Source organism: Panthera uncia (assembly GCF_023721935.1).
Source record: "Panthera uncia isolate 11264 chromosome C1 unlocalized genomic scaffold, Puncia_PCG_1.0 HiC_scaffold_3, whole genome shotgun sequence".
NCBI classification, from domain to species: Eukaryota; Metazoa; Chordata; class Mammalia; order Carnivora; family Felidae; genus Panthera; species Panthera uncia.
Window position 1 is genome coordinate 4,665,378 of NW_026057584.1, and position 23,129 is coordinate 4,688,506.

The 23,129-nt window shown below is 48.5% G+C and overlaps 1 protein-coding gene across 1 annotated transcript in view; it reads left to right on the top strand.

Annotated features, from left to right (window-relative positions):
* The window catches only part of ASB18 (ankyrin repeat and SOCS box containing 18), a 73,367-nt gene that overhangs the window by 18,264 nt on the left and 31,974 nt on the right, over positions 1–23,129 (top strand). The window contains exons 7-8 of the mRNA XM_049614465.1: positions 14,414–14,558; positions 17,997–18,264. Coding sequence (XP_049470422.1) covers positions 14,414–14,558; positions 17,997–18,264 — 413 coding nt within the window. The remainder of the gene's footprint in view (positions 1–14,413; positions 14,559–17,996; positions 18,265–23,129) is intronic.

A 23,129-nucleotide genomic window follows, 5' to 3' on the forward strand; every position in this document is an offset into this window, starting at 1 on the left:
AAGGAAGAAAACGGAAGACAGGGCTGAAACCAGCAGGGGTGGGCCAGGAATGCCCACCCAGGCCCCGGAGACACAGGAGCCATGCAGCATGCTGGCCAAAGCATCTGAGGAAGATGGGGAAACTTTCCACCCCAAGGACAACCTTGGTTGGCAGGTTTTTGAGCATCGTTCCAAGACGACAATTGGCAAAACTAAGAAAAAGTAATCATTGTTCTCTGCTTGTCAGTATGAACACGCCAGGACCTTGTAGCTGTCAGTGAAATCCCCATGTTTGTGGCTCTGTGAACCTGTTATTCCACCAAATGGAACAGAAAAATAATAATAATAATTTATTTTGATGCCTCTACGTCTGTCACAATAAACGCATGAGGACTAAGAGACACCAACTGAGAAAATGGTGGGTACAGCTTTTTCTCAGAAGTCTCCCCAGGTGCACGTGTCCCCTCTTGAGAAGGACAAAAATCAGGGGAACGGAACAGCTTAGCCCCGGCCGATCGTGGGGCAAAGTGCAGAATGGATCCTCCCCGCACAGCCCGCAGAGAGGCGGGGGAATGATCATCAACTGGGATCCCCCTGAACACAATGCACCTGTGTCCTCACATAGCCACCTGCTCCCCTGATTAGCTACACAGGACCGAGCACACAGCTCCCCCATAATCAGCTCCCCTATCTGTGCCATCTGCCCCATTCCAAAAGGAAGCATGCCACCAGGGCTGCACCCAAATTCTGAGCCACATGAGGACCTCCTCTGCTCCCCTAGGCCACCCCTTCCTTCCAGACCCTACATAGGGGACAGCCTTCGCTGGAAGGCCACCCCTGCTCACCTGGCCCACAGCCTCTCCATCGCTCCACGACGGCATAATGCCCTCAGTCTCCATTAGTTATTGAAACCCCTGGCCTTGCTGGGCTAATTGTTATACGCCCCAAATATTTCAGACTTCAAAGCAACTCCTTAGGAGTGAGAACCTTGCCTGACACTTGGTATCCAGAGCCTAGTATAAGGTCCTTGCACTGAGAAGGAGCCCAAATTTTGAGTGTCGTGCCTGGCACCACCAGGGACAGGCCGAGCTCCTTTGCTGACATTAAGGTGGGCGGGCACAGACTGCTTTCCCACAGATACTATTGGGGTTAGTCTTCCCCCAAAGAAATATTTAATTCTACTTTCTGCTAAAACCAAGTCTTTACTGTTTAATATTAGTGACGGTCGTGCTATCTACCCTTGCATTTTTTCAATGCCTATGAGCTCCCTAACCACGGAGAACACGGGAAGGAAGAAAGACTGGCTGGGGGGCGGGGTAGCGAGACCCTTCTTGCCCCCAAATGCATCAACTGTACAATTTGGTAACTGGCGTAATCAAACTACTTAAGAAACAACTGATTACTAATTGCTATTATTAAGGATGTCAGCATTCCATGATTTTGCTGCTGATACATTATATACAAGTCAAGATGCTACTTGAATTCTTGATTGAAATAGAAAACTGGAGGCATTATGTTGTGTTTGGGGTAATGGTATTTAAGCATCTGGAGGCAAGTTAAAGAAATACTAATTGGGTGTTTATTAAGAGATCGCGCCCAGCAGCATGTATAGGTGGGGAATGAGGGTGGGGAACGTGTGCTAGGCATGTGCATACACGTCAAGGTGGGGTCTGTTAGGGGAATTCAACCTCTCATCCAACCAGCACCCCCGACGGGCTTGACACTGAGTCTGTCATCACATGAGGGCCGCATCCACCGCTCCTTCCCTATGCGTGGAGGAGGATGTCACCCAGGGAAAACCGAATGGCCACATGTCTGGTAAATGAGCACAGCCCCTCCCTTATAGGAGTCATATTCGAACTAATGACAGGAGCATGCACACGGCTGGGGGCCCTGAGACATGATGTTGGGAGCGGCAAGAGACTAACACTGAGGTGACCCGGGCTCTTGCCTTGCTCCACCACTGCTCGTGTGATCTTGAACTTGTCAGTCCATCTCTCTGAACCTTAATATGCTCATTTTTTTTAAGTTCATTTATTTATGTTGAGAGACGGAGAGCACGGGAGAGGGGGAGAGAGAGAGGGAGAGAGAGAATCCCGAGCAGGCTCTGCGCTGTCAGCACAGAGCCTGACGAGGGGCCCGAACCCACAAGCTGTGAGGTCATGACCTGAGTCAAAATCAAGAGTCAGATCCTTAACGGACTGAGCCACCCAGGTGCCCCTTAATATCGTCATTTAAAAAAACAATGGGATTGGTCAGGCCATCTCTTAGGTCTTTATAAGTTGGGCTAACCAAGGTTTCCAGAGCAATGACCTGTGCTTCTGGAGGAGATTAACAACACTCCATTGCCTTCGAAGTGCGGTGCGTCCTAACCGAGGCCTGTGCAGACCAGGCCCTGCTTTCAAAGGGATGGCTCACTCCACGCCAACCGGCGAGGGAAGGGATTTCCTGGAAGGCTGGTGGGAGACTGGTTTATGAACTTGAATGCACCAAATAAGCAGCGAGCTGGAATAGAGCCTGTCTTGTTCTAACTGTTAGAGAGAATACATTCCCAAACCAGAACATGTTACAACTGGAACCAGACCTAAGTGGAGGCAGAGAGAGAGGAATCACAGATAATGAGGACCTTCATGAGGTATGTATTTCCCAAGGGCTGGTCTTTCCCACTTACCCCACTGAGGGAAACGAGACTCTAAGAAGTTGAATTTCATCCCTGGGGTCCCCCAGCTTGTAGAAAGTGTGAATCTAATGCTCTTCCTGGTCCTTCTTGATGCCTGTAGTTCGTGCCATAGCCGCATTTTACAGATGGGGACACCGAGGCTCACATTTGTTCTTTGACTGGTCAATAGCCAGTTAGCCTCAGTGTGTAAACCAGGATGTTTCCTGACTTTTAATCAAGGGCTGTTGATTGTTGATGCCTCCCCCCAGCCAGACACATTTTGCAGGAAGATCCATGAAAAAATTTCCCCACTGAAGTTGTGTACAACCCTTTGACTTTACCTTCCACACACACACACACACACACACACACATCAATAGCATGGAGTCCCTGGCTTCAAATAATGCAAATAAGAGCATTAAGAAAAAACATGGATGAATGAGTGGGGTGCTCGGCTGCAGAAGAAAAAAAGAAATGAGAAGCAGGAGGTCAGCAGTGACAGGGAAGGATAGGGACGAAAGCGTTCAGCCATCTCGGCTGCACACCCTGAGCAGAGAAGGTGGGGGCAGGGAGACCCTGCTCGAAGCAAAATGAAATTAAACCTTTCTAAGTACTTATAAATCAGCACCTAATGACACTATCCCACCACCAGCCGGAGCACTGCTCTTATTACTTTGATTCACAAGCCAGGGAAAGATCCGGAATTATGCACAAATTATTGTCCCATCTTCTTAATTAACACTGATTGCAAAATTCTTGCTAAAGTCCTTGCTAACAGACTCAATTACGTGCTGCCTGAATTGATTCACCCAGATCAAGTGGAATTTATTAGAAATACACTTTCCTACAATAACATCGGATTATCTTTGAATATAGTTAAATTATTTAGGAATGAAATGGCTCCAGCATCAGCCTTTGCTTCAGATACAGAAAAATATCTCCCACCACCCAGAATAAAGGTATTTATTTGCTTTCAACCAGATACACACCCGAGGCTCTTTTCTTTCCCAGAAGCAGGTCGAATCACTACGAGATGAGATGCATGTCTTAGAGCTAATGGTCCAGCTTCACAGCAGACGGGGCAGGGAGAAAAATCCTACAGGGTCATGTCTCAGCTGGCCCCCTCCCCCAGTATGAATTGTCACTGCCTGTGGAACACGGTGAAATTGCAATTAGGCTAAATCAGGATATTTTCAGCATCAAAATTGAGAAACAGGCTAATAAGGAAATAATGTATGCTGATGACATAGTTCTATTAGCATCACTCCCAAGCACACTGGAGAGTTTCAAAAGAACAAAAAGGGAATGAGGACGAGAGCGAACAGGCTTTTCTCCTTCCCAGGATGATGATGGTTCCTGCAACGGTGTGCTCTGCTCAGGAAAAATCACCCTAAGGCACTCGTTGGAAGTGGCAACTGTAGCCTGGTTCTACTTCCCCGTCCTATCGTCCATCATCTTCCGATACCAGATTCAGCAACTGGGTATGAACCTGGACTGGGTTTGTTTGTCCTAGATACCAGATCCTGGCACACAGTAGGCACATAACATTAACACAGCAAATAGCATATGGAGGACACTAAAATCCTCTTGGGTTGGCCCTTGATAGATGAACATGTTCCTACCAGGCTGTGATTGAAAGGAAGGCAATCAAAATAAAGACAGTTTGCTCAACATGGAGCCACCTTGTCCTATGCCACCTTGTGCAAGGAAGAGGGACCCATCTAAATATGAGAGTGTGTATACCAGAGCAGAGGGAGGGACTCCAGGCGAGTAGGCTGATAGTATTGTGTGAGGTCACAAATCCTAGACATAGGTGTTTACACTTATCCAGAAAGGCAGTGGGGATGCAGTCAGCAAGGGAAGGAGATCCTCTAATTTGAAAAACAAAACAAAAACTCTTTTACATAAGAAAGATGGAGGTGAAGAGACCGGTCCCAAGAAGGTGCCTCCTTCTTTACTAATTGAGTCCCTGAGGCAAGACGATGTTCCCACCTCCCTTGAAGCTAGAGTTGGCCTTGTTCTAGTCAACAATGGACTTCACAGTAGATCCAAGATGACTGAAGAAAGTCCATCGATCAGAAAATAGATCAATAGAAAGTATCCGATTTGAAGAACAGAAAGCAAAATGGTAAAAAATAAAAAGAACGGGGGCAATTTAGAAGGACTCACATATCCAACTGGAGTCCAAGAAAAAAAGAAGGAAGGAAGACAGTGAAGCTAAGAGCACTACTCAGAGCACGGTGGCAGGCAGGTAGTGGTCTGCCAAGTGTCTGCCAGAAAAAAAATATTTAGAGAAATAGTTACCAAACAGTTCCCAAATTTGATGAAAGACATAAGTTTACAGATTCAAAAGTTCAGCAAACCAGAAGCAGGATGTAGGTAAGAGAAATAAATCAACTGTGTGCCCGGGAACCTGCCTGCTCCGCTGACTTTTGTTGAGTCAAGTTTGCCTTAAGAGTAAAGAGCAGGTTCACTGGAGTGAGAGCTGGCACGGCACACAGAGAAAAGGATGCAATGACAGTTTCCTATTCAGAGGTGCACGTCTCTCCCCTTCCTCTAATCCTGCAGTGGCTCCCTACTTCTACCACAAAGGTCAGAAAACTAGAGCCTGAGGGCTGGCTGCCTGTTTCTTTATAGTATTATTGGAACACGGCCGTGCTCATTCATTTACATATCATCAATGACGATTTTCACGCTATCAGGGCAGAGCGGAGTCGTTGCCACAAAGACCCACAAAAGCTACGATATTTATTATCTGGCATTTTACAGAAAAAGTCTGATGATCCCCGTCGAACAGCTTCCAGTTCAAATTGTATAGCATGTGCTCAAGGGCCTGAAAGTTGTGCCATGAGCTAACTTACCCTGCCTCTTCTCCCGGCATCCTTTTATCCACCTTGTACTCCAGTGAGTGATAGATAACAGCTAACAGCACTACTCAGAGCACGGTGGGAGGCAGGTGATGGTCTGTCAAGTGTTTGCCATGGAAATTGACAGTTAGCTTTCAAAAACTTTGACAGCAACTTGACAATGAATGCAACAGTGTGTGATTACTGGGCTTTTTTCCCATTGTATTTTTTTCTTGTAATTAATTTTAATTGTTTCTTTACAAAGACTCAGTCCATGGCAAATTGAAACAAACAAACAAAAATCCCCAGTCCTTCACCTCAAGGTGTTTGAGAAACTCTGGTCCAAACCACACCCCAATGACACCATCAATCCCTCATACCCTTCTTGGCTCTTGGGCAGGCCATCTCTCTGCTCTCCTGTCCTATCCTGCTCTGACGACACATCTACTCATCTTTCCTGGTGGCCCAGGAGCCTCAGGGGCTCACGGTCTGACACTGAGTAGAGTTGGCCTCACAGGATGTCTGCTGGGCATGAACCCCTGTGAAGAAAGAAAGAATATCAGACTGGCAGAGGGGAAGCCACTCTGTGACACAGGCCCCACAGTGCCATGCATGGCCAGCCCTAGGGGAGCTCTAGAGCTGAGACCCTCTCCCAGTTTTCCCACACTGGGTCAAGATGGCAGGACCTCTCCCCACACCTGATGGATCTTGGGATCTGGCAGCCTCAGGAGATGTATTTTGGGATGAGGCAGCTCTCTGCAGCTGAGGCAAACCCTGAAGGAGTTGGTTGCCATCTGGGACGACAAGTCCTCCCTCACAGTGGGGTCTGGGCAACCCATCTCTATGTCCACCAAAGGTCTCGTCCCTGCCACTTACTTCAGCTCCAACCCGTAGGCCCCTTTCCTACCCACATGCCCCTCTTGCCAGGCCCTCCCTTCCCGGTTACACCCACGGCCCTATCTAACACAGTCCTGAGGCTACACCTTGGCTCTGGTTCAGCCAAAAATAATAGGGTACAGCTCCTCACCCCCACCAGAGGTCAAGGGAAGGAAAGAGACACCCTCCAGGGGACATGAGCCATCCTGGTCCCTCAACAACCTCTGTGCTTTGCTCCAATGCCACCTGTGGAGCCAGCCTCTTCCATCCCTACTTCCTGTCACCCTAATGCTCTGCGTGATGCATTCTCCCCATCGGACCTGTGCCTCTAGCAGTGATCTCGTCCCCCTCACTAGTTGCTGGTTGTCTCACCTGTCTCTCCCACCAAGCACAACACTTCCCAGAGGCAAGGACTTCTACTCTTTGCCTCCGTAGAATATTTCCAAATTGCACAGAAGTGTATCTTTCCACCTGTAAATGAAGAAGCATCGGATTCACCAAACTTCTCCAAAATCTGTCGTTTTAAAAATCTTGTTATTTTAACTTGCTTTGAAATTAATAAAAGTGTATATTGCATATGTTTTTAATAGTCCTTTACATTTCTGATAACGTCTTTTCCCCCATCTTTCTGTTGGAAGCCCAAAGTTCTCATTTCTCACCAACAGAAAAATAAGTAAAGCCAACTTTAAACCATCAGACAAAACTGGCCCTGCTCTGCTCCACGCAGGGCTGCAAAGCACCCACGTGAGCTCACCAGGAGCCCTCCCTCCACAACTGCAGGACCAGTAAAGTCCTCGTTTCTAGAAGGGATATGAAGGGTGACAGGACATAACGAGCAGATCAAAGCAACTTCAAGAGAGAAGTATCTTGCTCCCTGTGTGAGGTTCATAAAAAACAATCAGTCTTAACATGCAATTTGTCTCAAGAGGCAGGAGCTGCTATTTTATCATGTAATTAAATCCCCATGACAGTCATAAAGAAACTTCGTCACCTTTATCAGGGAAAGCTTCGATAATATGCTTTCCAGCAACGTCCCGAGAGTCTATAAACGTCCTTCCAGGGCTATTTACTCGTGGTTGTGCATGCCAAGGATCTGGCTGCTCTGTTCCACAGTGGGTATGCCCCACTCAAGGGCACCTTTGTTTCTGAGCTTCCAAAAAAAGCCCTCCTGGGCTATGGATGAAAGCAGCACTTGACCTTTGGATGAGATCGCATTCATAATGAGAAGCGACTTTGTTGTTTTGCACTATCCACGTTGGGTAGCAATGTCAGGAAAATAGGTTAGCGGGGTGTTCCCCCCACCACCATATTGTGTGCTTCCACAGGATGAGAATGAGATTTCTTAATAATGTGAAATCAGTACAGACAATTTAAGTCATTATTAATAGATACACTTGATCTGAAGAAGTAAGATGTTTTAATGTTTTGTTAAATGAGGTGTGCTGTGCTAACATTGTTATTCAGAGAAAAGGTTGAGGTATTTTAACATTTTTTATATTAATGTCTGTGTGACGAACTCTGGTAGATGGGTGAATGTGCTCTTAGAAGCAGAGTCATACACACCCACCCAGCTTATTATTCTAAAAACTTTTTTTTTATTTGAAAAAGCTACAGGGAGTGGGGATGAAGGAGGAGTGGCCTTTAAAATTAAATGGAGAGAGTGAGGACCAAAACAAGATAAAAATGATTTACAGCGAGAGAAAGACCTTAGCTATTGGCCAAGCGGTAGTAAATGTGAGTATCCTAGGGTCTGATCGGATTTAGTACGTGGCCATTTATAGAAACAACTCATGTAGGAAGTATGAAATTGACCAGGCTAACAATATACATTGGCATATTTGAGAGAGTGCTCAGAATCCCACGATGGCCACATGGGAAATTACTTGCTGCCCTAGCTTGCCCATTTATTTGGACACTTGACCTCAGAAGGAAGCAGACATTTGCCCAATGGCCCAGGAAAGAATCTACACATTTGGGTCTCTCCAGGAACATGAGGAAATGGCAGGGTATCTTGCAGCCTGGGAAACTCTACCCTGGGGCCTGAACACATGGAAAGTCGCTGTCCTGGAGAAACAGCCTGACCCTGTAATGAAACCCACATTTCAGGCTCAGCTAGATTCTTCCACCGAGTACCAGCAGGGCTCATCCTCAGACACTTCTGAAGAAAAGAAGATCCTTCATCAATTCAATGGCAGGATGTAAAGATCCTGATGTTACTTGAAAATAATAATTACCATTCATTCAAGCACTACCATATGTATATCTCATTATAATTTCAAGGTGGATTTCACTTCTTCAGCTCATGTGATCCTGAGGCAAAAACTCCCTCTCATTGCTATCTACACGTTAAGACTCTATATAGAGAGCCAGTTTTTGTGTCTTCTATGGACAAAATTTTACATTTATAATTTAAGTCCCAGAAAATATTCTTTGCAAAATCATATTCAAATCCAGTTGACTACCTGGATAGTTGTTAGAGAGATTTGGTCCATTCACTGAGTCATTGAGATAGAAGCTGGGTATCCACTCCTATTTGGATTTTTGTCCTTCTTTTCCCAAGTTTTCTCCACCGTATGCAATAAAAGTCCACCACAATTAAATTTGCTTAGTTCTCTGAAATGGTCCACAGATACAAGTGAAGTTTGCCAGTTCTTCTGAAGGACTGAAACTGGTAAGTACACCGATTTGGCGAAAGTTATTTTCACCAGAATCCCTCTCTTTCAAGAAGGGCGCCATATTTGTTCAGAAGAATTTCCTGGACCAGGTCCCTGGAGTAGAAGCTGAAACCGCAGGGCCTGAGAATGGGTGGAGCCACAGTGAAGGGGGCAGGTGGGGGACTTTAGTGGTTGTGCCAGAGACAGAAGAAATGGAGACAGAGGAGAGAGGTGGGGTAAGATTGTGCACGTGGTGATGGACACTTCGTATCTTCAGGAGAGTCGCCAGTCTCACCAAGTGATGCTGTTAGTGGGATGGCAAACAAACCAACAAAAAAAATAATAATTCAGGAGCAAATTTTATGCCCCAGTATGGGGGCAGGACAGACCATATACAGTCTGAGCAAACAGAGAGGTCAAGAAAGCACAGGTTCCCACCCCCCAGGGTTCCAGGGGGGGAGTCCAGGTCCTACAAAGCCCAGGGTCTCAAGGAGGAAGGAAACTCAACCTGACACCTGACCGACACAAGGTACTCTGCACCAAGATGCTCTGAATGGTTTAAAATAATGTCAAATATTTGCTGCATTTATGTCGCCTAAATTTGCGTACAAACATCGACAACAGCACCACTAACCTCTGGCCTTAAAAACAAGAAAAAGCACCCTCTAGTGCCACAAACAGGAGCCCCCAAGGGTGTGCGGCAGTCTCAGCCACTTGACCCACAAGGACAACAGGATCCTACATGCCTGGGGTTTTAATGTTGCCGTGCGGCACCGATTGAATCGGGCCCATTGCTCTGGCCTGTTGAGATCTTTTGGAATTGTGATTACATCAGGCTGCATGTCACCCAACACTATGAAATCCACCCTCCTGAATGTTCACCCAAATCATCCATAAGCATGTATTGTACAGGATCAGACTGAAAACCTTGGCTGCACATTGGAAGCACCTGTGGGGTGAGGGTGGGCGGGTCTAACAGACAGACCTGATTTCCAGGCTGCACCCCCCAACCCCTGACACCAGAGTCTCTCAGGAAGGGATCCAGGCATCCACATCTTTTTAACGCTTTCCAGGTGGTTCCATTTTACAGTCAAGACTGGAACCACTGCTCTGAAGGCAGTGTATTACTTCTCCAGCTGGAGTTTTTAGCAGGACTTTCCTAAAAGAAGACCCACATTTTGTCCACCTCCTCTAAAAGGTTTTCAGGAAACCTTCCATGGCAGGTTGAAACATGACCCATGCCGATGTGCCGTCTACATATTAATGAAATAACCATGTCACCAAGGAAAATGATTTTGTCCAACCTGACTTGTTCGTAGTGACCCACAGAGTTCCAAGTACCCCCACTCCCTTTTCTAAATGTACCCAAACCATTTTCATCTTTAGAGATCTTGCCCAACACTGATGTCACTTCAGACTTTGGCAAATCAAATTCTTTACTTATTTGAAAACTAAAACTCCGGTCTTTCTGGTCCTTCTGTTGTACCACAATTCCTCCAGGATTTCGATACTTGCTCAGCAACATCATACACAAAGTCATTCTTAGAAGAAGCTGAGTTTTTCATATGGACTGAAACAGGCAGAGGAGGTAAGGTTTGAGTGGCATCTTCAAGCCCATGCTTGATTAAGCTGAGTAGGGCGAAGACAACAAAAATGAAATTAGAATGGCCTGACCCAAGCGAGGTGTGGATGGACAGAACTACAGTGAGCAAGAAGGAGCCCAACATTGGGTCAGGAAAAGTGTTGTTCACCTGTAACTAAAGGACATTGTTCAGCTAGTGGGAAGGAAAGACTAAAGAACTCCTGTGGGTTGGGGTCTTGTGGTCACTGCTTTTTCCTGTGTGGTTCTCGGGGGCAGCATTATTGTATTTTTTGTCTCTGTATCCCCAAAACTGAACGACACACCGTAGAGCATAATATTCCACAAATGTTTATTGAATGAATAGATGAACGAATGAATTTGTTTACAGGTACCAGTGGGGTCTTTGGTTCTTACTTTGTCCTATTTTGTTTTTCAATGTAATAATCACACATATGGCTATTGTTTTTTTAAGGCACCTCTGGCATTCTCCTGAAACAATCTACATGTCCTACTTGTAAAACCAATGCTGTCTCCCATGAGCTATTTTTGAAGCTCTCATAAAGAACCACGTCTGTTTCTGGACTACTACTCCCTAGCCACTGAAATCAAGCTTGGATATTTAGGGCACTGTTGACAAATATAACGCATGGAAAGCTAAATTTAGCATAGGATACGGGCCAGAATGGCTCTTATCCCTGCACTCACCTCCAGTTTTCCCATCCCTTTAAAAATAACCCATGACAAAATATATCAGGAACAAAGGAATTCTTCAGTTTAAAGTGAAGTACAAGTTGGGTCATATTATAGTTGTATATGAATAAGTCCTTTAGAAATGAACTAATCACAATCAGTCTGAGAAAAATAACATGGCAACATGACTAAGCTTAGAGAAATGAAAAATCTGAAGAATTAATATGGCACTGAAACTGACAGAGCAACGTCATGGTAGGTAGATGAAGTGGGGAGAGTGATTGGCTTTATTCCAGCGTGTAGTTGATAAGGGAAATGGTCGCGTAGTGTCGCCTTTCATCATTTTCTGCATGCACGTGCCTCTTGTGTCCAATGAAAACTCTCCATTCCTTGCAAACATGGTCTATATATTCCTTACCACTGCACTGTCTATAGCACCCAGCAGAGTTTTAGGCACAGAGGGGACCGTTGAAAAAAATCGCTGCTGCTCCACTGATGACATTGATTCTGTCTTTGCTGCTGCTGCTGCTGGATACAAGGGAAGTGAACTTTAAAACATGTGAAATGAGGTTTTAAGGAGCCCTCACGGATCCATTCTCATGGACTGGAAGAACCAATGCAGCTGAAATGTCCACACCACCCAAAGCGGTCTACAGATTTAATGCAATTCCTATACCAACAACATTTTTTTTACAGAACTAGCACAAATAATCCTAAAATGTACAGAGAATCACACACACACACACACACACACACACACCCTAAATAGCCAAGCAAGTCTTGAAAAAGAACAAGGCGGGGTGCATGGGTGGCTCAGTTGGTTGAGCAGCCGACTTTGGCTCAGGTCATGATCTCACGGTCTGTGAGTTTGAGCCCCGTGTCGGGCTTTGTGCTGATAGCTCAGAGCCTGGAGCCTGCTTCGGATTCTGTGTCTCCCTCTCTCTCTGTCCCTGCCCCACTCATGCTCTGTCTCTCTCTCTGTCAAAAATAAAGAAACATTAAAAAAAATTTTAATTAAATTAAATTAAAAAAAAAAAAGAAACAGAACAAAGCTAGAGTGGAGATATCACACTCCCAGATTTCAAGATATACTAGAAAACTGTAGTAATCAAAACAGTATGGTAATGACACAAAAACAGATACATAGATCAATGGAACTGAATACAGAGTCCAGAAATAAACCCATGCTTATACAGAGTATTAATCTTCCACAAAGGAGGCAAAAACATCCAATGAGAAAAAGACAGTCTCTAACAAATGGTATTGGGAAAACTGGGCAGCTACATGCAAAACAATGAAACTGCACCACTTTCTTATATGAAACACAAAAATAAACTCAAAATGAATGAAAGACCTAAATGTGAGACCTGAAACCATGAAATTCCTAGAAGAAGACATAGGCAGTAATTTCTTTGATATCAATCATAGCAACATTTTTCTAGATATGTGTCCTTTGGCAAGGGAAACAAAAGCAAAATTAAGCTACTGGGATTACACCAAAATAAAAATCTTCTGCTGAGCAAAAGAAAGCATCAACAAACAAAAGGGCAACATGCTGAATGGAAGAAGGTATTTGCAAATGACACATCCAATAAGGGGTTAATATCTAAAATATATGAAGAACTTAGATAACTCCACACCAAGTAAACAGTAATAATAATCCAATTAAAAATGAGCAGAGGACCTGGGTAGACATTTTCTCAAAGAAGACATTCAGATGGCCAACAAACGTATGAAAAAATGCTCAACATCGCTAATCATTGGGAAACGCAAACAACAAAAAAAACCGCAAAGAGATGTCACTTCACACTTGTCAGAATGGCGAAAATCAAAAACACAAGAAACAACAAGTGTTGGCGAAGATGTGAAGAAAAAGCAAACCTTGTGCACTGTTGGTAGGAAGGCTAATTGGTACAACCACTGCGGAAAACAGTACGAAAGAAGTCCTGTTGTCTCTGTGGTGTTTACAGCTTCAGGATCCACGTAGCGACTCGACCCCACGGGTGTGTGTCCAACGCTGGGCCCACTGGATGGTGGTTGCTGTTATTACCCCTCCCTCGGGACCCCTGTGTGTGTAACTGTCCTGGGCATGTGTCCCACCGCTTCCGCTTTGCCCATCCGGACAGCACCCTCCTGAGCTTCCGTCCTCCCTCGAGCCTCTGGTCACAGGGTTTTATTATAACTCACACAGTGATGGCGAAGGATGGCACCACTCAACGACAGTGGCCCATTCTAACTTCCTAGTAGGAGGGAAAAAACAAGAGTAAGAAAAAAAAAAGATGTAAGAACTGCGTCTCACCTACATTATAAGAAAAAATGATTTCATTAATTTTTAGGCGAGAAAATAAAGCCCTTCACTAAAACTTCAACGAGTAATTACGAAGCTACTAACAAAAAGCTATTACCATTCATTTAAAAACCAGAAAACTGTGGCATTTCCTGTCTGCGGCAAGGGGGTCAGTCCTGAACAACTGGAAGAGACTCGCAGGCCACCAGGGACACCAGATGATGCCTCTGGGAATCTCTGGTGTGCCCTATGAAGCCACCCACGCAGGGACGCTTGCCTAGAGCCTAGTCTTTTGTAGCGTCCAGCTGGGCCTCCTTCAAACGTGCTCAGGGCTGACACAGCCCTCGGGGCACACATCCACCGACCCTTGTTCACCTCAGCAGAGAAAGTGATAGGTCAAAAGGAAGAAGACATCCTATAGAGCAGGAGAGAGAAGCCCCGCCCACTTGAGGGTGTCCGCCCTTGGGTGCAGAGCTGTCTTGGAGATAAATGGATGTGTCGCTCTCCGGGAGTCGAATCTATATAACCACAAGGCGCTGGCTGAGCACACTGTCATCCCGGTGGTCACACGATGCTGATCATATCAAGTAACCGTGATCACAGCGGAGCCCGCAGGAGTTATAAATACACTGCCACCGAGCCCCAACTGGATAACAATTGAGTAATGACAATAGAAATAGCTCACACTCCATAGGACCATCTTTCCCCTTCCTGAAGAACTCTTCTGAAATCAGCAGCCTGGCAATGGAGAGATGGCCAGAGCCGGTTAGGGGAGAGCTTCACATCTTTCAGAAGATGGAGGAAGAGCTTCAAGCTAGAGCCGGGTCCCCAGTGCTCGAGTACCATGCTGCCTTGGTCACGGGAGACCTGAGCCGTCTTGAGCTGCTCATGAACGAGTTCTTCCAGGATGCCAATGTGGTGTTCGAGATCAAGAAGGATGAGATGGAGTGGCAGGTGAAATCCCCAGCCACGTTCGGACTGTCAGGTACCCCTTTTCCTTTAAAGCTCGGCTAGTTGTTTTTCAGGAGCCACTAACACTCCGCTGGACATGTAAGTCCAGGGTGTAGACCGCTCACGGGGCCGCCACATTTCACACACTCGAGCAAAGGATGTTTATAAGTGACATCTGGTTTCTGAGATGCGAGAAATCAAATTAGAAAGGCCAAAAGGATGGTAAGAAGTGCCCATCTGATGCTGGAAGCGTCTCTTGTCTTTCAAAGAGGGCATCGGTTTGGGTGCTCGTCTACCAGTGCCTGCACCTGCAATCCGGGGAGGCAGGAGACGGAGAAGGAACGCCTCGCGTCCGAGTGCTCCCGGAGCTGTCCCCTGGCTTGTAGCTCAGCTTGAGGGCCTTCTAGGAACCTGTGAGCACCACAGCTACAGCAGGGTGGCTGGGGCACAGCCAGCATCAGCAGAGGGAGAGCCCTTAGCAGGTGCTCTGCCCGGAACCCAAGGGAGCCGGAGAACGGGGGAGGGAGGAGAAGAAATCAGAGGTCCCTAAGTCGTATGTCTGAGTGCATTCTTGTAGCCTGAACACTGCTATGTGCTGGGCCGGCAAGAGACCCCCCCCCCAAGGAGAAAGACACCCCTTTACCCCACTCGGGATGATGAGACTTCCTGACCACCAGGCTGTTGCCAGGGCCTTCTCGGCTGGCACTCCGCCTAGGGCACCTTTTTCCCAGGGGGTCCAGATGCAACACATTTACCACGAGGGTTCACGCGTTGGCACAACAGTTCTGCCAGACTAAGAGGATTTGAGACGCTGCGGTCGGTGGGCCAACGGCCAGCGTCCCGTGTCCCATGTGTCTGACCTGTGGGCTCCGGCAGGCAAAGAATGCGGAAGGTCAGTTTCCAAAGAACGGACACGGTCTTGTTTATACCCCACACAGGGAGAGGGAAATAAACCCAAAACACGGCCAAAGGGCTATACTCGTCCTCCTGAGCTAGGAAGTCTACTTACGGGGTCGGGGAGGGCTCGGTGAATTGTTGAATGCTCGATTCATGCTAATTTTTTTAATTACGTACCACCCAGCCCTGGACACACTCAACCACACTCAAACGTTGCAGTTTCAAAGAAGTGTTGATGTTAACCAATGGTCTGAATCCAATGGCGTCTTCCTTTTTTCTCCCTTAATCTTTCCACCTCTGAGTTCTGCTGGGTTTCTATGGTGTGGCACGCCCACACAACAGAAAGTCAGGGCAGGCTGACGGAGAAGGCGGTGAGCTGTCACCGTGGATGGGGCAGCCCTGAGTGCCAGTGCTGGCCTACGGCCTCCGTGCGGACCGGGAAGAGAGGGTGGGTGGCACTCAGGGCTGCGGCTGTCCATGCTCCCTGGGCTCAGCCACTCGACGCTCCTTGCAGCTGACCACGCAGCAGAGATGACCAAACACGGCTTGCGAACAGCACCCTCTCCCACATGAGAACTTCCTGGTGGCCAATCCCAGCCCCCCCTGAAGGGAGTCATGGGGACGGAAGTACACCAGCAGGTTCACAGGGCCAGCCCCCCAGTACCTCGGTGCACCCAGGAAGGAATGCCAGCCGCAGTCCAAGGACAGCGTTGGCATGAGGACCTGACGTTTGGAGGGATGTGCCACGTGGGGAGAAGCCTGTGTCCACGTTCCTCCCGGTGGCAGAACCAGGACCGGGGAGCGGGCGGTATAGGCAGCTAATTCAGGCTCTGTGGTCCACACAGCTGCCTCAGAACTCGGGTTTTCTTGAAGACCTTCAAGAAAGTGGAAGCCTACCACCATCTCCCAGGACCCGGACGGAGGTGCTGGCTTCAAGCTCCGGCTGAGCTCAACGCCCAGCCCAGACTCCTTCCTTCAGTCCTTGGGAAGACTCAGGAATCCAGGGGTGGGTGAAGGGAGCTGCTGGGGTGGGTGGAGTTGGGCTGGGAACTTGGTGTGCCCCAGAGGATGGAGTCTGGGCGCTCCCCCCCTTCCTTGCCCTCCCTGGCCCAGGAAGTAGACTTCCCAGCTCAGGAAAACGAGTCCAGTCAGAACCAGGAGCAGGAATGTAGCCCACCGTTACCATCAGGGACCATATGCATCTATCCCCCTCCGAATCACGCCCGGTCTTCACTGGGAAGGGCAGACCAAACCCGTGCGGGCCCACGTGCCAGGGCCCAGCTGGCCACCACCATCCACTGCCGGGATGACAGGCACATCCCCCACCTAAGTGTGCAACAACCTTCGGGCTGGGCCTCGGGGACACAGGGCAGGCTGGAACCCTGCACCACATGCAGGTAGGTAATTATGAGTGGTCTTTCAAAACCTGCTCAGCATGGGTCCCAGGAAGGAGGTGGCCTGTGAAAAGGGTCTCCTCTGCCGCTCATTACAGCCATGGTATCGATTCTTCCATCATTATCAGAAGGCATTCCTGCCATGTGAAATCCTGTCCCTTGAAGTGTATTCACCAGGGACTGCTTCCCCCATTTCCACAAGCGCTCCTGGCCGCTAACAACCTTCCATGGGCCTTTTGAAAGCCCAAAGTTTTCAGAGAAGTACAATGTGTAGCACCTGCTCCATTCATCCGTCAAGAAAGAGCAACCCTATACACACACGCGCACACGCACACACACAACCCTAAAAGGCGCAAAGAAACAAACCAGAATGGTGCTGAATGTGGACAGCGCATCAAAGGGAGCTTCTGAAACCCAGTGGCTTCCAAGAGGACTAAACTTTCTAAGGCCTTTCCTTGAGCAACCTTGGTGCAGGGGGTCAGTTTGTTTCACCGACTGTCTTCTCCCGCTAATGATAAAGGGATAAGTTTGGGGTTCAACGAGAGAGAGCTGGATTCCAGAAAAATCCACAGCTCGCTTTCCTCCCTCAGGCTGTCCCTAATTCAGAGCCTGGGAAATGTGAACTCCTGGCTTACGTTCTCCCACCATCCACCTACTTGGCCGGCTCTCCATTCCTCAATTCCTCGCCTCGTCCTCAGTCGCCCCCCTATTTGGCAAGACCCCTCTTGCTTCTCAATACGGTCCACTCCCTCCAGACCCTATTAACCTTCTTTTTATTCCTTTTCTCCCTCCTGGGTCTTCATCTCCCTCTCCTGGGCCTGTGAGACTCTCCTCCCCTCTTCCTCCACTTCAGTTTTCCTGGAGATCTCTCTCTGCCCCTCTGCCTTTGTCTTTGCACCTGTCACCCTAGGGTGGGAGATGGCCCTTCTCCTCTTCTCTTCTCTTGTCTTCTCTTCTCTCTCTGTGCGCCTAGCTAGATCTGTGCCTCTAGCTGGAACTCACTGGGGTTCTTGGTCCCAACCGTCTGCGTCTTTACATACCTCTGTACCGTCTATCTTTCTTTATGTACCTACGTGTCCACCCGGTAGCTACTTCTAAGAGATGGTTTCACGCTAGCTGGGCCTTAAGGGACACGGCCCCCCCACCGGTCCCCCACTCACTGTACCTCTCCTCTCCCCCAGGCCTCTGGACCCTGGAGTACAAGCGTGAGCTCACCACGCCTCTGTGCATCGCTGCGGCCCGCGGCCACACGGCCTGCGTGAGCCACCTGCTCAGCCGCGGCGCGGACCCCGACGCCAGCCCCGGTGGCCAGGGAGCCCTGCACGAGGCCTGCCTGGGGGGCCACACGGCCTGCGCCCAGCTGCTGCTGCAGCACAGCGCCGACCCCGACCTGCTCAGCGCCGAGGGCCTGGCGCCCCTGCACCTCTGCCGAACCGCCGCCTCGCTCGGGTAAGGACACGCGGCCCGGGCGGGGGCCACAGACCCTGACCCCATCCAGGGCCAAGGCTCCAGAGGCCGGCCACGCCCTCTGCCCCTGGCCCCGCCTCCAGGCTCCGCCCCAGACCCCGCGGCCTCCGCCCCTGGTCCCGCCCCCAGATCCCCAAGGCCTGCGCGGATCCTCAGGACCCAACGGGTCCCCGGCCCGGTCCCTGGACCCTGGACCCAGCCTCGTCCTGTGTCCCAGAATCCGGGACACACCTCGCGCCCTCACCGCACCCAGACTCGCGCCCCGGCCCCGGCCACCTCCGGGGTCCCCGCGGTCCGTCACGGCCCGCTCCACCTGGTCCCCTGCCCTGACCCCGGACCGCGACCCGCCCTCGGTCCCCACTCCCCACCACCCGCCCCAGACCCCGTCAGCCCCCACTGTCAGCCCCAGACCCTAAGCCTCTGACCCCGGGCCCGGGACCCCGGATCGACCTGAGCGCCTACCCCAGCCCCTGCGTCGCGACTCACACCCGGAGCCCCTAGGACCCCAGACCCAGACCCCACCGCGCCCGGCAAAGTACTGGATCCTTCTTGCGGCCCAGACCCCCGGCCCCCAGTTCGCAGCCCCGGACCCCAGACCCCGGCTCCCCGGGCCCCCCGCCCCCCAGTTTGCAGCCCCGGACCCCGGCTCCCCCGGCCCCCCGGCCCCCAGTTCGCAGCCCCGGACCCCGGCTCCCCGGGCCCCCCGGCCCCCAGTTCGCAGCCCCGGACCCCGACTCCCCCGGAGCCCCGGTCCCCAGTTCGCAGCCCCGGACCCCGGACCCCGGCTCCCCCGGCCCCCCGGCCCCCGGGCGGGTGTAATTAGCGCTTGATTGCGAGCGCGAGGCGGGAGGCGCCGCACCGAGGTAATGAGCGGGGTGATCACAGGCCTGCAGACGCCGGCGCTGACGAATGCTAAAAGGCCACTGGCGGCGTTGGAGGCTGAAAAATTAGGGTTTTTAATGATAATTTTATGCAGAATAATTGTCACAGTGTGACATAAATGGTTAGCTCCTCGGGCGGGGCCTCGGAGTCCCACAGGAAGCCGAGCTGTGCCCCGCGTTTTCGGGCGCCCGCCCAGGGCCCGGGGATCGGGAAGTTCTGCAGCTGCCGGCCGACCCCCGCGGTTCCCCTCGCGGGGTGTCTGTCCCCGCGGGGCCCGCAAAGTCCCGGGAGAGGCAGGCGGCTTGCGTTTGCTCGTCGTGACACTCCGTCAGTCAAAATGGTCTGGTCGCTGCCCTCGGGGTTGCGATTTCTTGGCCTTCTATCACGGTGGTGGGGATTAACCAAAACCGCCGTCTGGAGAGCAGGCGGGGCCACTGGGCTCTCGGTGACCCAGGCGGGGCCACCAGCGACCAGTGTCACTCGAGATGAGAGCAGGGACTGAGAAAGACGGGAGAACCACCCGAGGATGCCTGAAGGAAAAAATATGCCAACTATACGTACATGTTCTTTTACGTTTATTTACGTTGAGAGAGCGCGCACCTGCAGGAGCGGGGGAGGGGCCGAGAGAGAGGGAGAGAGAATCCCAAGCTGGTTCAGCACAGTCAGAGGCAGAGCCCTACCGGGGACTCGATCTCACCAACCGTGAGATCGTGACCTGAGCCCAGATCAAGGGTCCCATGCTTGACCCCCTGAGCCACCCAGGCACCCCCTAAACATATACTTTTTAAAGCAGCTCTCCTCACGTGCCATTGGCATACAGTAAATTGCGCCTGTTTGTTTTTTTTTATTTTTTTTTTAACGTTTATTTATTTTTGAGACAGAGAGAGACAGAGCATGAACAGGGGAGGGGCAGTGAGAGAGGGAGACACAGAACTGGAAGCAAGCTCCAGGCCGTCAGCCCAGAGCCCGACGCGGGGCTCGAACTCACGGACCGCGAGATCGTGACCTGAGCTGAAGTCAGGCGCTTAACCGACTGAGCCACCCAGGCGCCCCAGATTGCGCCTGTTTTAAGTGCGCAATTTGATAAATCTGGACCTATGCATTCACGACAATATGCATTCACGAGATCATCCCCACAATCAAGGGAGTGAGCACACCCATCACCGGCAGACGTTTCCCTGCCCCACTGTTATCCCCCCTCCCCTCCTCCATTATTATCCCACTCATCTGCTTTTCTAGCCCTATAATTTAGTCTGAATTTGCCAGTGTTTTACATTTTGTCTGGCTCCTTTCATGCAACGCGATAACTTGGAGATTCAGCATATTGTGCCGTGGATCCATAATTCACTCCTTTCCATTGCTGAGTGGTATTCCCCGGTATGGGACTGCCACAATGTGTTCATCCGTTCGTGTGTTGAAAGACACTTGATTGTTTCCAGTCTGGGGCTATTACAAATAAAGCTGCTATGAACATTTGTGTACTAGCCTCTGTCCGGGTGTCTGCTTCCATTTCTCCTGGACGTGTGCCTAGGGGTGGAATGGCTGGCCTGCATGCGATTGAAAGATAACCTTTTCAGAAACCGCCAAACTGTTTCCAAAGTGGTTGTGCCAAGTTGCACTCCCACCAGCAGGGTAGGAATGTTCTCGTTGTTTCACATCCTCGGTAGTGGTTGCTTATGGAAACTCTGTAACTGTAGACCTTCTAATAGGTGTGTGGAAATATCCTGTTGTAGTTTTGAGTTGCAATTCCCTAACGACAAGTGATGTTGAGCATCTTTTCATGTACCTATTTGACATCCATCGGTCTTCTTCAGTGAAGTGCCTATTCAAATCTTGTGTCCCCCCTCCCCTTTTTTTTTACATGGGGTTGTTTTCTTAAAATCTGAGATTCCTTTATATACTCTGAATACAAGCCCCTCATCAGACATATAATTTGAAAATATTATCTCCCAACCTATGTGTTGTATTGTCTTCTCTTAAAAATGCCTTTTAGGAAAATAAATGCCTTTTAGGGGCGCCTGGGTGGCTCAGTGGGTTAAGCATCTTCTCAATTTCAGTTCAAGTCATGATCTCACAGTCCTGAGATTAAACCCCCACCTCAGGCTCCACACTGAGCATGGAGCCTGCTTGGGATTCTCTCTCTCTCTCTCTCTCTCTCTCTCTCTCTCACACACACACACACACACACACACAACATAAATAAACATTTTTTAAATGCCTTTTAAAGAATAGCAATTCTTAATTTTGGTGGAATCAGCTTGTCAATTTTTTTCTTTAGAAATTACCTTGGGTTATAATATCTTTAAATAAAAAAATCTTTGCCTAACCCAGAGTCACAAACATTTCCTCCTAAATTTTCCCCTATAAATTTAATAATTTTACATTTTGCATTTAAGTCTGTGACCCATTTTTTTGTTAATTTCTGCATATGGTGTGAGGTATAGATCGAAGATTTCTTCTTTGCATGCACATGTCCAAGTGTCCCGGCACCATTTGTCAAAGGGTCTTTCCTTTCTGCCCTGAATTGCCTTTGCACTTTTGTCTAAAATCAACTGACTACATGTGCATGGGTTTATTTCTGGACTCTCTTAAGTGTACACACAGGACAAAGCCTGACTGATTCAACTGGTAAAGAGCCACTCTTAAGTTCAGACCATTTATCACTTATGTACACCGTGAAAAGAGGACTGGCCAATGGTGCCAATGTCTCGTCCCACACACCAAGAAGGACAACTCCTGCCAAGACTTAGATCAGCAGGGCTTCAAGACCTTTGCTTGCACAGCCTGTGTGGATATACACACGGTTACCAGAGCTCCGTGGTAGAGCCATTCCTCTATATTTGTCTTCTATTTTATTGGCCTGTTTGTCAATTTTGACATCAGTACCACATTGTATTGAATACTAGAGCTCTATAAGAAACCTCGAAGTCAGGTAGTGTAGGTTCTCGGGTGTCGTCCTTTGTCAAAGATGTTTTGGCTATTCTAGCTCCTTTGCATTTCCATGTAAGTTTGAAAACCATTTTGTCAATTTCTATTTAAAAAAAAAAAAGCTGCAGGGTTCTGACTGGGGTCAGAATCGACCTTGAATCTCCCCAGTTGACCCATAGGTCAATCTATAGATTTGGGGAGAATGGACATAATAAACACAAGAAAGCTCTCCGTTCCTTTAGGTCTTTAATTTCTCTCTGCTGTGTTTCTTACTTTTCAATGTACAGGGCTGGCACATATTTGTCAGATTTCTCCCTAAATATTTATTTTTGGTGCTTGGTAAATGCTATTTTTTATTGTAAATTTTTGATCATATGTAGCTATTATATAAAATTAATAATTTATTTTTCCATATTGATCTTGTATCTTGCAACCCTGTTAATCTCACTAATTGTTCTCATAACTCATTGTAAGTTCCGTAAGATTTCTATGCAGGCAGCCGTGTGATCTTTGAATAAACATAGCTTTACTTCTTCAGCTGATGCACTTTATTCTTTATCCTGCCTTATTGCACTGGCTAGTATCTCCAGGGCAATGATGAAGAGAAGTAGTAACAGCAGACAACTTTTCTTATTCCTGATCTTAGAGGAAAGCCTAAGTCTTTCACCATTAAGTAAGAGATTAGACATTGGATTTTTGTAGGTGAACTTTTTCAGATTGAGAGAGCTCCCCTCTATTTCTAGCTTGCTGAGAGTTTTTATTATTAATGGATATCGAATTTTCTCAAATACCTTTTCTGCATATTTAGACATGATCATACAGTGTGTTTTCTAGTCTGTTAGTATAATGATTTATATTGATTGTTTTTCAAATGTTAAACCAGCCTCGCCATCTTGAGATAAACTACACCTGATCATGAGTATTATCCATTTTAATAAATTATTGGGTCTGATTAGCTGGAAAAATTTTGCTCTGTATCTATGTTCATGAGAGATATTTGTCTGTAATTTTCTTTTCTTGTAATGTCTTTATCTGGT